The sequence below is a fragment of the Malaclemys terrapin genome, chromosome 8 (genome assembly GCF_027887155.1).
Source record: "Malaclemys terrapin pileata isolate rMalTer1 chromosome 8, rMalTer1.hap1, whole genome shotgun sequence".
Taxonomy (NCBI): domain Eukaryota; kingdom Metazoa; phylum Chordata; order Testudines; family Emydidae; genus Malaclemys; species Malaclemys terrapin.
Window position 1 is genome coordinate 38,423,376 of NC_071512.1, and position 13,548 is coordinate 38,436,923.

The 13,548-nt window shown below is 49.5% G+C and overlaps 2 protein-coding genes across 2 annotated transcripts in view; one reads left to right on the plus strand and one right to left on the minus strand.

Moving 5' to 3' along the window:
* LOC128841919 (protocadherin gamma-B5-like) overlaps positions 1-13,548 on the plus strand; it is a 226,322-nt gene that overhangs the window by 199,311 nt on the left and 13,463 nt on the right. The window contains exon 4 of the mRNA XM_054037440.1: positions 10,994-11,082. Coding sequence (XP_053893415.1) covers positions 10,994-11,082 — 89 coding nt within the window. The remainder of the gene's footprint in view (positions 1-10,993; positions 11,083-13,548) is intronic.
* LOC128841814 (SRRM2 protein homolog rsr-2-like) lies at positions 4,679-7,375 on the minus strand. Its single transcript, XM_054037250.1, has 2 exons — positions 6,697-7,375; positions 4,679-5,510 (listed from the first exon to the last, which is right to left on the minus strand). Exons 1-2 carry the CDS (start codon positions 7,094-7,096, stop codon positions 4,987-4,989), a joined length of 924 nt encoding a protein of 307 aa, XP_053893225.1. The 5' UTR covers positions 7,097-7,375; the 3' UTR covers positions 4,679-4,986.

Sequence of the window (13,548 nt, forward strand, 5' to 3'; positions counted from 1 at the left end):
GAGAGGATGGATGCAGAGTGTGGCGGGAACCTCCAGAGAGGGGGGTGAAATGGAGGAGAGGAGGGACTCACCAGGCAGTGGCAGGCAGTAGAGGCCTCGGGGAAGAGGTGGTGCACAGGTGGGGCCACCACGGCCCAGGCATTCTGTGGCGGGTCCGTGGCGGCTCCTATTATATCCGCCGCCCGTGTGGAAGGGGAAGATGGTGTCATGGTTAAGGCATTGGACTTGAACTCAGCAGATTATGGTCCAACTCCTGGCCGTGTCACAGGCTTTGTGTGTGACCTTGGGTAAGTCACTCAGGGCCAGATTTTCAAAGGAATTTAGGTGTCTAAAGATACAGATAAGTACCTGGGCACCTAAATCCCACAGGCCTGTAGTCTCTCAGTACCTCAGTATCCCATCTGTAAAATGGGAATAATAATCCTTCCTTTGTCTGTGCTGTTTATTCAGACTCTGATGTCTCTGAGGCAAGGGCTGTTTGTTGCTATGTGTCTGTACACAGGCTACATAAGGAGACCTTGATGTTGGTTGGGGCCTCCAGTTGCTACCATAAATAAATAATAATAACTAATAATTTAATATGAGGAAGATCTTTTGGGCTCTAGGATTATTTCATTGGACCCCTTTGGGGGAAATATGATTGCAAGTCAGTGAGCAAACAGTGTTAAACACAGCTGCTGGCCATCTGGCAAACACTGAGAAGCATGCTGTACTGTATCTAAGAATATAGATTGCAGCTTCATTTAAACAAAACTCCTGGTTAATTGAAATTCAGTTGTATCCCCTGAAATTTGCAAAGCTGACTGACCAGTCTGTAGTGCTAACAGCCATCCATCAGTTTTCATTGATCCCTGGGGTTGGGGAGCCAGATTTTAAATGCTGGCTATCCTCCTTTAGCCCCCTCTCACTTTCTCACCCTATTGCTACAAGAAGATAGTGGTAGCATCTTATTTTCTTCCCTGCCTCTCAGGTTCTGCAGAGCTAGTGAGTGGTATATCTCCCCTCTGCTCCGGGTCTGTGCTTTTTCAGCAGTGGTCAGATGGCTTCCCCCTCCCACCCCCACTTAATCCAAAACCCTGTTAATCCATAGGCAAGTGGTTCCCAAACTTTTTATTAAGGTGACCCCCCCCCAACTGCATTTTTGTCTCATTTTGTCTTTTGTGTGTGTATGTGTGTGTGTGTGTGTGTGACTCACCTTTACATGTATGCACCCTCTGCCCCGACACTGCAATCCGAAACCTGGTCTGGTGTGGAGGGGAGAGCCCAGGGCAGCAGGGGGCAGAGGGAGAGTGAGCTGGATCTGCACTCACCCCACAGTAGCCTGTTCCATGGGGCTGGGCCTGGCTTCCCATTCTGGGCATTGCAACCAGGCACAGTGGTCTCAACACCACTCAGGTTTTGCCCAGCAGCCCCTCCCTCAATCCCTAGGCCTCCTCTCCCCACCAGGTCAGGAGAAGTATATGTATGACTAGGTCAGGGCCAAACCCGGGACATGGCAACGCATCTACAACCTTCCCGCGACCCACTGGTGGATAAGGACCTGCCATTTGGGAAACACCACCATAGGCTTTGGGTGTCCTCTGAAACCTTCTCATGAATAGGGTTACATAGTGTAGCTTATCTGAAACAACCTAAAGACCTTCACCTTACATAGCCTTCAGATGGGAAGGCAGGGCCCAGTCTTGCAAACATTGATGCATATAAGTGATTTTCCTCAATTACATGCACATATGTTTGCAGGATTGGGCCCATAATGCCAATTTTTTTAAAGGCATTTAGGCACTTAAAGATGCAGATAGGTGCCTGGGGGTGCCATGTGACATAGGCACCTAGGCCCAGATTCACAAAGGTGCTTAGGCATCTAACTCTTAGACACCTAAATCCCATTTTTAGGTGCCACAAAGCACCCATGTGGCTGTCATCTAACCTGTAAGCGACCAAACTCATTTGGTGCCTAAGTTGTTGTGGTACCTATGCACCTATATTTCTGCCTCAGCGCATGCACAGTGCTTCCTCACTCTGGACATCCAGGTGCCTATTTCCCAACTAAACCCCAGTGCAATCCATAAATCTGAGGGTAGGCCCTGTAACTGTGCCTTAGTGGGTCACAACTGAGGATGCCAAATTCAGGATGAACTGCTGAGAAATAGGGCAAACACAACCCAAAACTGGTGGTTATTCTTTTATAAGATATACCAGACCAGCCACAAAAGTAAACTCCTGTACACCACACAGGCTAACAAGAAAACATAAAGGCAGTTTCCTCAGGCATTCCAGTTCTTATATCACCACCAAAAACACTGGATTCAGAGATGAATGGTTCTTTACAACCAGTCTCATCAAATAATAGGTTCTTCTGATCCCAAAGGACCAGCCACACACCCAGTTCAATATATAACTTAGATCTTACCCAAAAATCACGCCGGTGCCAATCCTTTAGTATCTAAAATCTAAAGGTTTATTGAAAGAAAGAAAGAAAGAAAGAAAGAAAGAAAGAAAGAAAGAAGGTGAGCATTAAAATTGGTTAAAGGAATCAATTACATACAGTAATGGCAAAGTTCTTGGTTCAGGCTTGTAGCAGTGATGGAATGAACTGCTGGCTTAAGTCAAGTCTCTGGAGTACATCCACAGCTTGGATGGGTCATTCAGTCCTTTGTTCAGAGCTTGTTTGTAGTAAGAACTATAGACTCATAGACTCATAGACATTAAGGTCAGAAGGGACCATTATGATCATCTGGTCTGACCCCCTGCATGCTGCAGGCCGCAAGACCCTTCCCTGGACTCTACCGTTGAAGTCCCCAATCCTATGTTTTAGTGACTTCAATCGGCTGAGACCCTCCTGCTAGTGATCCCTGCCCCATGCTGCGGAGGAAGGCGAAAAACCTCCAGAGGCTCAGCCAATCTACCCTGGAGGAAAATTCCTTCCCGACCCCAAATATGGCGATATTCTGGTTTGGGTCTCCTCAGTTTCTCCTGCTGAAGTTGCTCCAGTATAATTAAATGTTAATTGGGCCAGAGAAAGAATGAGACTCCGGGTATGTCTACACTACGGGATTAATCCGAATTTATATAATTCGGATTTGAAAAACAGGTTGTATAAAGTCGAAATGTATGCGGCCACACTAAGCACATTAATTCGGTGGTGTGCGTCCAAGTACCGGGGCTAGCGTCGATTTCTGCACTGTTGCACTGTGGGTAGCTATCCCATAGCTATCCCATAGTTCCCGCAGTCTCCCGCGCCCATTGGGATTGTGGGTTAAGATCCCAGTGCCTGATGGGACAAAAAACATTGTCGCAGGTGGTTCTGGGTACAGCCTCACCTCCTCCCTCCCTCCCTGCATGAAAGCAACGGACAGCAGACAACCATTTTCGCGCCTTTTTTCCTGGGTGAGTGAACACTGCAGACTCCATACCACGGCAAGCATGGAGCCCGCTGAGCTCAAGACAGCAGTCATGAACATTGTAAACACCTCGCGCGTTCTCGTGGAGTTTATGCTCAGCCAGGACCAGAAAAACGAGGCGAGGAGGCAGCGGCGGTGGCAACGCAGCGACAAGCATGATGAGGACATTGACATGGACATGGACATGGACACGGATACAGAATTCTGTGAAACCACGGGCCCCGGTGCTTTGGAGATCATGTTGTTAATGGGGCAGATTCTATCCATGGAACGCCGATTCTGGGCAAGGGAAACAAGCACAGACTGGTGGGACCGCATAGTGTTGCAGGTCTGGGACGATTCCCAGTGGCTGCGGAACTTTCGCATGCGTAAGGGCACTTTCATGGAACTTTGTGACTTGCTGTCCCCTGCCCTGAAACGCCAGAATACCAAGATGAGAGCAGCCCTCACAGTTGAGAAGCGCGTGGCGATAGCCCTGTGGAAGCTTGCAACGCCAGACAGCTACCCTGGGAATCAATTTGGAGTGGGCAAATCTACGGTGGGGGCTGCTGTGATGCAAGTAGCCAAAGCAATCACTCAGGTGCTGCTACGAAAGTTAGTGACTCTGGGAAATGTGCAGGCTATAGTGGATGGTTTTGCTGCAATGGGATTCCCTAACTGTGGTGGGGCGATAGACGGAACCCATATCCCTATCTTGGCACCGGAGCACCAAGCCACCGAGTACATAAACCGCAAGGGGTACTTTTCAATGGTGCTGCAAGCACTTGTGGATCACAAGGGACGTTTCACTAACATCAACGCGGGCTGGGCGGGAAGGGTTCATGACGCTCGCGTTTTCAGGAACACTACTCTGTTTAAAGGGCTGCAGCAAGGGACTTACTTTCCGGACCAGAAAATAACCGTTGGGGATGTTGAAATGCCAATAGTTATTCTTGGGGACCCCGCCTACCCCTTAATGCCATGGCTCATGAAGCCGTACACAGGCAGCCTGGACAGGAGTCAGGAGCTGTTTAACTACAGGCTAAGCAAGTGCAGAATGGTGGTAGAATGTGCATTTGGCCGTTTAAAAGGTCGCTGGCGATCACTATTGACTTGCTCTGACCTCAGCCAAAGAAATCTCCCCATTGTTATTTCTGCTTGCTGTGTGCTCCACAATCTCTGTGAAAGTAAGGGGGAGACCTTTATGGCGGGGTGGGAGGCTGAGGCAAATCGCCTGGCTGCTGATTACGCGCAGCCAGACACCAGGGCGATTAGAAGAGCACACCAGGAAGCGCTGTGCATCAGAGAAGCTTTAAAAACCAGTTTCATGACTGGCCAGGCTACAGTGTGAAATATCTGTTTGTTTCTCCTTCATGAAAACCCGCCCCCTTTATTGACTCATTTTCTGTAAGGAACCCACCCTCCCCCTTCCCCCAGCTTTCTTTCAAACCAAATAAAGTCACTATCATTTAAAAATCATTTATTCTTTATTAATAGATTAGAAAAAGAGGGAGGGAACCCGGGTGGTATTTGGGAGGAGGATTGCTGGGAAGGAAAAAGCCACAAAGAAAAGGTTAAAAAAATGACAGCCTTTTGCTTGGGCTGTCTACTGGGGTGGAATGGGAAGGTGTACGGAGCCTCCCCCCCGTGTTCTTACACGTCTGGGTGAGGAGGATACGGAACATGGGGAGGGGGGAGGGTGGAACAGGGGCTGAAGCGGCAGTCTGTTTTCCAGCAGCCGTTCCTGAAGCTCCACCAGATGCCGGAGCATGTCTGTTTGCTCACGCAGCAGCCCCAGCGTTGCATCCTGCCTCCTCTGGTCTTCCTGCCGCCACCTCTCATCTCGAGCGTCTCTCCTCTCCTCACGTTGGTCCCTCCTCTCCTCACGTTGGTCCCTCCTGTCCTCACGTTGGTCCCTCATGTCCTCACATTGGTCCCTCCTGTCCTCACGTTCACTGGCTTCTTTCCTATACTTTGAAACTGTTTCCTTCCACTCATTCAGATGAGCTCTGTCACTGTGGCTGGATTCCATAATTTCAGAAAACATCTCGTCTCGCGTTCTCTTCTTACGACGCCTTATCTGTGATAACCTTCGGGATGGAGGAGGGAGGCTTGAGGAATTTGCAGCTGCTGTAGGGAGGGGAAAAAAGAGAGAATTGTTTAAAAAGCTACATTTTGCAGAACAATGCTTATACTCTTTCACGGTGACCAACACTATTCACATTACATAGCACATGTGATTTCTGTGCAAGGTCGCATTTTGCCTCTTAATGCTGAGTGCCTGTGGCTTTGCTGCTAGAGATCACAGGTCTGGGCAACAGAATTCGGCTTGCATGCGGCCATGGTAAGCCATTGTCTTACAGCTTCTGCGCCCTCCTTTCCCACATACCAAGCATAGCCTGTAGAGTGCTGCGGTTTTTCTGTTAACATTCAGCAGCAGCAGCAGAAAACAAACTACCACCCCCCCTCTCACCATGAATTCTCTGGGATGATCGCTGTACCCCTCCCCCCCACCGCGTGGCTGGTATCAGGGAAGATCCCTGCAGGCACCAAACTAACCACCCCCCCCCCGCCGCCGCCCCCCTCCCGCCATGAATTCTCTGGGATGATCGCTGTACCCCTCCCCCCCACCGCATGGCTGGTATCAGGGAAGATCCCTGCAGGCACCAAACTAACCACCACCACCCTCCGCCGCCGCCCCCCTCCCGCCATGAATTCTCTGGGATGATCACGGTACCCCCCCCACCGCGTGGTTGGTAACAGGGAAGATCCCTGCTAGCCAAACGCGAAAAACTCAGGGCCAATTTCCCATCTGCGCTTGGCTAACTGCAGGGAAGGATTTATTTTCCGCCACAGGCAAACAGCCCAGTAGGAACGGCCACCTCTGTCCCCTTAATTAAGTTCCCGTATTTCAACCAGGTTACCAGGAGTGATATCACTCTCCTGAGGATTACACAACAAGATAAAGAACGGATGTTGCTTGAACGCCAGCAAACACCGGGACCATACGCTGCCAGGCTTTGTCAGGCAATGATACCAGATTACTTGCTGCAAGCATGGCGTGGTCAAGTGTCCTACCATGGAGGAGGGAATAAGGATGCACTGCCCAGAAACCTTCTGGCAAGGCTTTCGGAGTACCTCCAGGAGAGCTTCATGGAGATGTCCCTGGAGGATTTCCGCTCCATCCCCAGACACGTTAACAGACTTTTCCAGTAGCTGAACTGACCGCGAATGCATCCCAAGTCCTCAGGGCAAAGTAATCATTAAAAACCGTTTGCTTTTACAACAAGTTTTATATTTTAAAAGGTAAACTCACCTGAGGTCCCTTCCATGGGGTCAGAGTCTTGGGTACTGGCTTGGGAGGCTTGGGAGGGTACTTCAGTCAGGGTGAGAAAAAGATCCTGGCTGTTGGGGAGAACGGAGTGCTGTGTGCTCTCTGCAAGCTCATCCTCATCCTCATCCTCCTCCTCTCCCCCATCGGCAGAATCCTCAGGCGTCGCTGATGAGACTATCCCCGACCCAGAATCCACGATCACAGGTGGGGTAGTGGTGGCAGCCCCCCCTAGAATTGCATGCAGCTCGGCGTAGAAGCGGCATGTCCGCGGCTCTGACCCGGAGCGACCGTTTGCCTCCTTTGTTTTTTGATACGCTTGTCTGAGCTCCTTGACTTTCACGTGGCACTGCTCAGAGTCCCTATTGTGGCCTCTCTCCATCATGCCCTTGGAGATTTTTCAAAAGTTTTTGCATTTCGTCTTTTAGAACGAAGTTCTGCAAGCACTGAATCCTCTCCCCATACAGCGATCAGATCCAGTACCTCCCTGACGGTCCATGCTGGTGCTCTTTTTCGATTATCAGCCTGCATGGTTACCTGTGCTGATGAGCTATCTGTGGTCACCTGTGCTCTCCACGCTGGGCAAACAGGAAATGAAATTCAAATGTTCGCGGAGCTTTTCCTGTCTACCTGGCCAGTGCATCCGAGTTTAGATTGCTGTCCAGAGCGGTCACAATGATGCACTGTGGGATAGCTCCCGGAGGCCAATACCATCGAATTGCGGCCACACTATCCCTAATTCGAAATGTTAAAATCGATTTTGGCGCTACTCCACTCGTCGGGGTGGAGTACAGAAATCGATTTAAAGGGCCCTTTACATCGAAATAAATAGCGTCGTTGTGTGGACGGTTACAGGGTAAATTCGAATTAAAGCTGATAAATCCGAATTAAAGTCGTAGTGTAGACCAGGCCTCCCTCTGTAGTCCAGAGATTAGACCACTCCCCTGAGTGGTGTCAGATCCCTTCTCCTTATCAATAGAGCCAGTGTTTTTCAGCAATGAAAACACAGTAATTTTAGATTTTCAAAGCTGTATATTTCAGAAATTTTGGATATGCATTATAGTAATATAAAAATATTGTATTTCATTGTAATACTGAAGGCTAAAGCCAGCTGTTCAGTGGGGTGGGGGACAAACACTGGGCACTGAGGGCTAAAGCCAGCTGTGTGCTGGGGACAGGAGCCATCTGTGTGCTGGGGAGATGAGCGAGGAGAGGCACTGTGGACACTGCCGAGAGCAGGTGTGAGGGTCGTCCGCTCTGCAACGTGGCAAGGGAGCCTGGCATCCTGCTGCCAAGTGCCCTGCCCACCAAGGGGAAGCTCCATGGTGGTTTTGGCAAGCCCAAGTCTGTGTGAGGAGGGGAGAAGTTGGCAGCAAGTCTCAACAGGAGCCAGCCCCCAGCCTCTGCCCTACATCCTGAGGAGGAGTCAGGTGTCTCCAGGGACGCCGGATTTCTACTGCATTAATAGCCTAACATCAGTTAAAAACTAACCCAAACATAGTCCAATGTATTTATAGAAACAAAGTAGGGAGTTTTGGAAGGGGGGTGCGTATACTGGGAGAGGGTATTTGCGGGAGCGCTGGAGGAATTATTTGGGGGAGTACTGGAGAGGTGTGTGTACTGGGAGGGAGTATTAGGGGGGTTTCTAGAGGAATTATTTGGGGGGTGTTGGAGGGGTGTGTGTGTACTGGGAAGGGGCATTGGGGGTGCTGGAGGAGTTATTTGGGAGATACTGGAGGGGTGTGTGTGTATTGGGAGAGGGTATTGGGGGGTACTGGAGGGGTGTGTGTATTGGAAGGAGGTATTTGAGGGTGCTGGAGGAGTTATTTGTGGGGTACTGGAGGGGTGTGTGTGTACTGGGAGGGGATATTTGGGGGTGCTGGAGGAGTTATTTGGGGGATGCTGGAGGGGGGATGTATACTGGGAGGGGGTATTTGTGTGTGTGTGTGTACTAGGAGGAGGTATTTGGGGGAGTGATGGAGGAGCATGTGTACTGGGAGGGGGCATTTGAGGGGTGCTGGAGAGTTATATGGGTGTACTGGAGGGGTGTGTGTATACTGGGAGGAGGTATTTCGGGGGTTGCTGGAGGGGGTACCTGCGACCTCCAGGTGGGGGGCAGTGTCCTGCTCCCTGTCACGGTGACAGGGAAGCTGGCACAGGCACAGGCCATCAATCAGGGCCTCCCTGCAGGCCTTTCCCCCTCCCCAGGGTGGGGAGCCGGGGCCTGGCCCTGTCAACCTTCCTGGGTAGAAATCTGAGGGGCACATGACCCCACACATGCCTTGCCCACACATCACCTTTGCCCCAGCCTCTGCCCTGCACGCTGGGAGTAAGTTAGGTGTCTCTGGGCAGAAATCTGGAGAGTCACATGATCTGCGTGCCTTGCTCACCCTCTGATCAAGGATTCCAGAAATGAAAGTAATTTTGGAAAAAACCTGTGGCAATAGCAGCACTTTCTGGAAACCACCAGCCAGAGGTGAAAGTAAGCTAGTACGCCCCGGTACGGCGTACCAGCAAGAGCCGGTGCACAGTACCAGAGCGGATTGGCTTCCCCTGGCGGCAATTTAAAGGGCCTGGGGCTCTCAGCAGCGGCTGGAGCCCCGGGCCCTTTAAATTGCCGCCAGAGCCCTGCTGCCAGAGCCCTGGGGAAGCAGCAGTGGGGCTCGAGCGCCGGTTTAAAGGGCCTGGGGCTCCTGCCACAGCTACCGCCCTGGGCCCTTTAAATCATCCCCGGAGCCCTGGGGTAGCGGCAGTGGGGCTCCGGCGGCTATTTAAAGGGTCCAGGGCTGCAGTAGCCGCTACCGCCCCGGCCCTTAAAATAGCGCTGGAGATCCGCTGCTGCCTTTCCAGGGCTCCAGCAGCAGGGCTCTGGGGACGATTTAAAGGGTCTGGGGCGGTAGGGGCAGCCGGAACCCCGGGTTCTTTAAATCACTGCTCTAGCCCCTGGCTGCTGTTGCTACCCCAGGGCTCTGGCAGAGGGCCTCGGGTGGCAATTTAAAGGGCCCAGGGCTCCCACTGCCACTACCTTCCGTGGCCCTTTAAATCGCCACTCGAGCCCTGCTGCTAGAGCCCTGGGGTAGTGGCGGCGGGGCTCTGGCGTTGATTTAAAGTGCCAGGGGCTCCCGGCTGCCACTACTGCAGTGGAGCCCTGGGCCCTTTAAAGCTCCGCCAGAAGCTGGGGCCCCAGGGTGGTAGCAGCAGCCGGGAGCCCCCTCCGATGGTGATTTAAAGTGCCCGGGGATTTAAAGGCCCCGCCTCTTTCGGTTGAGGCCCCGCCCCGTTCTAAGGACTCCGGAGTACTGGTAAGTCCTTTAAGTTACTTTCACCCCTGCCACCAGCCCTACTTATCAGGTACAGGGCAGGGGGGGGCGCGGAGGGGGACTTGAATTGGTGGTCTTCCATCTCTGGGGGGAATACCCAAGCCACCAAGCTACAGGTTATGAGGTAGCCACTTCTTCTTCCCCAGCTCTTGTGTGTGGAGTTAGGCGACCTTTGAGCAGACCCCACATGACAGTTAGGAGGAGTCTTCCCTGGATTTGTGGATAGCTAGGTGCCTCCCTGCAGTCTGGATCTAGATACCGATCTCTGTTAGAGGGGTGGGGCTTAGCACACATCCCTCTCTTCAGCATCTGCCATTGGCTAGTTTAGGCAGCTCTCAACTTAGAGCCTATCTACGTTTATAGCATTACAGCAACACAGCTGCACCAGTGCAGCTGCACCACTGTAGCGCTTAGTGAAGATGCTACCTTCACCAACAGGAGAACTCCCACACCCTGAGCAACATAGTTATACCGACATACATTTATAAGTTAGGCCAGGGCTCTAGCTTTTGTGGATCTCATTCTAAGTTGCCTGTCTCTCTCCATGTGTTGTATAGGGAGCCTAGGTGCCTAAATCAGACTTTGTGGTTCACAGGGTTGTTCTAGTGATTCTCTTGGCACCTCAAAGTTAGGTGTTGTGAAACTGAGCATGGCAACACCTAAGTTACTCTGTGGATCCGGGCCCTAGTGAAAACCTCACTGAGCAGCTATCTACATTGTTAGGCACCTACATACCTGTAAAATCAGGCCCTTCATGATCATTGTTCTTTAAAACTCCAGACACAGATCGAGACCTTGGGGAATGTCTTATCTCTAGAATATTTCTTTAATGGGTGACCTTATAATAATCAATAGCATTAACTTTCTCTACAGAGCATGGTACTTCTACAGGCAATATCTGACAGAATCCCACCCTCTCTGCTGAGCCTTTGGTAACTCTTTGTTTATTTTCTTTTCCTTAGCTCCCAGAATGGAGAAGAAGGTGGAGCTTGGCCAAACAACCAGTTTGATACAGAAATGCTTCAAGCCATGATTCTGGCATCAGCAAATGGTCAGTTTCCTTTAAGTACAAGATAATTGCATCAGTTGTAATGATGTAACATTTAAAGTGCATGTAATTAGATAGGATTTTAATATTATCAGTGGTTCAGAGCAACTGGCCGGGACGATGTGGCTTCCTAAAGTACTTCTTAAGCAAATACCATCAGAATACCATTGGCACTTGTATTACTATGCAAAAGAGACATGAACCGGGGTGCCGGAACAATCTGTATAGTGAGGGTGCTGAGAGCCATTGAATCAAACTGTAAACTCTGCATACGATGGAAACCACTTCAAGCAGCACCACACACACACCCTTCGTTTCAGCACCCATTATATGAATAGGTTAGGATATGAATAGGATATGAATGGGGAATTATTAACATGGAGCAGGGCTTGCGGTTGATGTGAGATAGTTATTCAGTTGTGTAGTAAGGCAGGAGGGTAAAGGCTGAGACTTTCCAGTACCTGCTTTCTTGAGAGAGTGGTATCTGGCTCATAATATGGTGATATGGACTAGAAGAGCCTGTGTTTGGAGTGCCTCTCTCGCTTTTTAAAAATATATATGTGTAGTTGTATAGAAAGTCTGATCCCAAAATGAAACAAATATGCAATGTCTGATTTGATACACCAGTACATGCGAGGGGATGCCATTTTGGTGTGAATTTGAGAAAAGGAGCAAGTTGGGAGACTTGGCTGTGAATAGGACATGGAAACAGTACTGGAAACATAGGATTTGCTGTACTGGATCCCAAGGCCCATCTACTCCAGTATCCTGTCTCCACCAGTGACCAGCACCAGAGGATTCAGAGAAAGGTGCAGTAGACAGATGTGGGATAATCTGTCCCCCTCTTCCCCATTCTCACATATGAGGGAAGGAATAACATGTGTTAGTAGCAGAAAAGAGATGTTTTTTGGTTTTGGAACAAAGGGACAGATTTTTAAAGAAGAGAACTCCTGTTTTACAGGGGCAATTTTGCACCCATGAAAAACTGTGATCACAAATATTACTTGGTAGATGTTTAACGACCTGGCTGTACCCACACATCCAAGAATTATTCTAGCTGCTAGCTCATTTTTGGTAGCAAAATGCAGACACATTTTTAGTGCTGACAGCAAAAGAGAGCGCTGAGGCATAACTGAATATCTGCCTCACCAGCTTTAAAATACTTTATTTGCAATTATTATTATTGTGGTTTGTGTGTGGGGTTTTTTTTGTTTAACTTTTACCATCTATTGTTATGTGAGAGTGACAGGAAATACAGAAGAGTATTTGTAGCTCTGTGATCCTGGTGCACTTTTGTTAATGAATCATAATAGACAAGTCATTAGAATACAGAATTCAAGATAAAGAGGCTAGCTGTTTTACATAGAGCCTTTGTTTATAAATACCTTTAAGTTTGTTCCCTCTAAATTTTAAAGATAGAAAAAACAGCATAGCCATAAAACACTGACAAAAATGCTTAGGATGTTTTCTCTCTGCTATTGGCAGAAAAAAGTCTGTGGTGAGGATTTCAAATTGCTATTTCTTCTTTGGAGAGCTGCTTTAGCCTGAACTTTGTCACCCTGAAAGCCTCTCTGCAGACTCTGAGCAGCCCATGCAAACAGCTGCCACAGCCAGTTAAGGAGATAAAGATCTTGGACATTAGAGTGTTTTCTTTCCTATATATATATATATTTTTTAAATGGAAACAATGTGAAATTGTGGTTCTACTCTGTAAATGGACTCTGTAAAAATAGCCATGGAGGCCATATGTTTGTCATTTCTCCGTGACTCCAGCTAACATGTCCTCACTTTACAAATAACATTATTATTTTTCTACTTGCCTGCCCTGCAATCCCTGGGATCTAAAAGCTGAATGGGTTCTTTCTAAATTGTGCATCAGTTTACACTTACCTGTGAGGAAGAGACCCTTTCTCTGGCAAAACTTCCCCATCCCACATGATAAGCTAGTTCATGGCATTGTTTGCCACTGCCCAGATTGGTGATGCCCTGCCCTGATGTGATGCCCCTCTGCAGGGTTTTTTCTGTGCTCCTGGGGATGTGTGAAATCTGTTCCATCCATTAGACTGTAGCAAATTGCTCTCCCTGATGAGTCAGCTCCACTCTGCAGAATGGAAGATGGGCAGAGGGCCGTGACTGTCTCCTCCCCAATCCTCCCTGCCACGTTTTCTGTATCTTGCTGTGGGAGGATGGGGAACAGAAGTCTCTGTTCTCACCAGAGTGTAGAGAGACCAGGACTGCTCTTGTGAGAGGCTCTTGCACAGCTACCATATTGATCCAGTTCGGCACAGTGCACAACCATGTGCTGATCCTTAAACACATTAGTAGTGTCATTGACTTCAGCATCATTCTTCATATGCTTAGGTGCTGGGCTGGATGGGGGAAAGACTTCTAGTACTCCCCGTTTGTCACATGCCCATGCAAGAGCCACTTAAATTCAAGCCAGAAGGGGGACAGTGATACCACTGCTGC